Source organism: Conger conger, chromosome 9 (assembly GCF_963514075.1).
Source record: "Conger conger chromosome 9, fConCon1.1, whole genome shotgun sequence".
Classification (NCBI taxonomy): Eukaryota; Metazoa; Chordata; class Actinopteri; order Anguilliformes; family Congridae; genus Conger; species Conger conger.
The window spans coordinates 56532318-56534817 of NC_083768.1; the positions used below are offsets into that span (position 1 = coordinate 56532318).

The 2500-nt window shown below is 44.3% G+C and overlaps 1 protein-coding gene across 1 annotated transcript in view; it reads left to right on the plus strand.

Annotated features, from left to right (window-relative positions):
• LOC133136647 (semaphorin-6D-like) overlaps window positions 1–2500 on the plus strand; it is a 44371-nt gene that overhangs the window by 18152 nt on the left and 23719 nt on the right. Inside the window, exon 14 of the mRNA XM_061254294.1 lies at window positions 512–589. Within this exon, the coding sequence (XP_061110278.1) occupies window positions 512–589 (78 nt within the window). The remainder of the gene's footprint in view (window positions 1–511; window positions 590–2500) is intronic.

Here is a 2500-nt window from a genome sequence, read left to right on the forward strand (position 1 = left end):
TTCCCCGATCCCTGCGGAGTAACTCACACTGCCACCCCCCCCCAGGCCAGAATTCCCCCCAGCCTCCTCAAGGCTGTCTGTCAGGGGAATCTGCTCTCAATCTGGCGGCCCGTCCCCGTCCCAGTCGACACGTCTTCTGTTCTCCTGAGGTCACCATTCGGCCAACATGAGCCAGTGCTGCTCATAAACCACCCTGCCTGTCTCCTCTCTCTCCCTCTCTCTCCCTCTCTTTCCCTCTCTTTCTCTCTCCCTCTCCCTCCCTCTCTTTTTCTCTCTCTCACACACTTTCTCTCTCTCACACTCCCTCTCTCTCTCTCTCTCAGACACTCCCTCTCTCTCTCTCTCCATCGCTCTCTGTGTGTCTGTTTGGTTGGGTCTGCTTTTGGTTTTGTTCAGTTTTTGAGATTTTTTTTTTTGTTGCATTTTCTGTTATTGAACAATGTTCCAATAAATCAAATTTCTCTCTCCTTCCCTCTCCCTCCCTCCCTCTCTCTCCCTCCCTCTCTCGTAGGAGTTGCCTGTCCTCTCGTGATCCGTACTGCATTTGGCTGAAAACGGGCAGCTGTGCCACCTCTGCACCCGGATTCAAGTAAGAGTCCCGTTTAACCCTTTACAGTGTGAGGTCACAAATGTGTAATTTAGAATGTTCTTAACCCTTTACGGTGTGAGGTCACAATGAGTCGTTTAGAATGTTCTTAACCCTTTACGGTGTGAGGTCACAAATGTGTCATTTAGAATGTTCTTAACCCTTTACGGTGTGAGGTCACAATAAGTCGTTTAGAATGTTCTTAACTGAACATTGTAATGCTGATGTCACAATCACTTCTGGTATCTGGACGCAGTGGAGTTCTAGAACGCTGACTTTGGAATCTTGAAAAAGCATTCCAAAAAAGGTTACATGAATTACAAGAGCACGTTTACATTTCAGTTCATAAAATGATTCAAGGGAAGTTCTTCAGCTTTCAAGTTATGCATCTAAGGACTCCAGTAGTTCAGTGGCTATGATCAAGGCAAGAATACCAACACCAAGCATCCAATCAGAATGAATGGAAGAATATAGTGTCCAATAAGGACCAGCGGGGGAAAGAGTGTCCAATCAGAGTTCAAACGAGTTAATCTGTTGCGTCCATATGTAGAATTCTCTTTTTATTTCTGACTGAACACAATCAAAGATGTTTTTTAGAAAGGATGGTAGGACAGTTTTGATCTGTAGCGTGGTGCTTGGGGAGTGCATGGGTCAGGTTTTCTGTTAAATTGGAGTATTACTTTTTAGCGGATCCTGTCATCCAATCATGAATGTCCGAGCCTGCCTGAGACGAGGCACAAGATAAATCTCCCTGTAATGAGGAATGTCTTATCTCGTAATAATAACGTCTCAGACTTGTCTCTTCTTAAGTCTTCTCTCATTATCAGAAAAAGTTAGCTGGAGTTTAGCTGCTAGAGCTTTCTTTTTCTTCCCGAATTCGTTTTGGAGAAATAATGATGTCTAATTTTTTATTTTCTTTTTTAATTTGCAAGAACTGATCTTTTTTATTATGCACTCATTTTTAAAAATCTATTTTTTGTGTTTTTAATTGCAAAAATGTAATGCACTTCATTAGAAAAAAACTATTTTAAAGGAGTAAAACAGGAAGAATTGTTTGCTTGGTTTGTTTTTACCGGATGCATTTTAAAACCCTCTACAAGGGGACAAAAATGTGCCTGCCCTCCTATCAATCAATCACCAAAACCAACCAATCAGGCAGAAGGGGCAGGTCCATTCAGCCCTCCTGTGCACTCTTAGGAAAAAGGAAGGTTTCTGGAAGGGTTATTTGGTGTAATTCCAGAGGGGAACCCTTTTTAGTTCCTTATGGAACCGTCATAGGTGTGAAATGTGAACGATCCCAGATTTAACTATTTTACCCCGATGAAGAACCGTTGAACTAGACAGGGTTCCTCCGTGGAACCTTTCTGAACCCTTTCTTTTGAGAGTGTAGATCACACCCGGGTCAAAGGCGTAATTGTTTGGGATCCAAATACTTTCCTGTGCTCGATTGATCTTGCCTGGTGCAGTTGAGCCAACCAAGAGGCGGGGGTTTCGTGCTTTTTGAGAGTATTTCATCGGTTCCAACGCGTAGAAAAGTATTTAAATCCAGAAGGGTTATGTTTTTCGCCCCAGGTCTGGTGTAGATGTGTAAGAGGGGGGCAGAAGGTGGCAGCCATTTTGTGTCTCTCCAGGGCTGGCTTTGTGTGCCTCAGGCCCCTTAGCCTCCATCCCGCTGGTCTGCAGACTGAGAGTAAGATGGAGCCGCAGATCAAAGCCGTCGTAATTTATTTAGCCATCCTTATGAACCGGAAAGCAGGCGTTTGACACTTAGAACTATTGATCTCTGCTTCTGTGAAAGCAAGAGTGTGTGACAGCTAGAGGCCAGTCAATGGATTTCTTGCCTCCCTCCATCTCTCCCTCCCTCTCTCTCTATCTCTCTCTCTCTCTTTAGTCCCTCTCTCTGTCCTGTCCCTC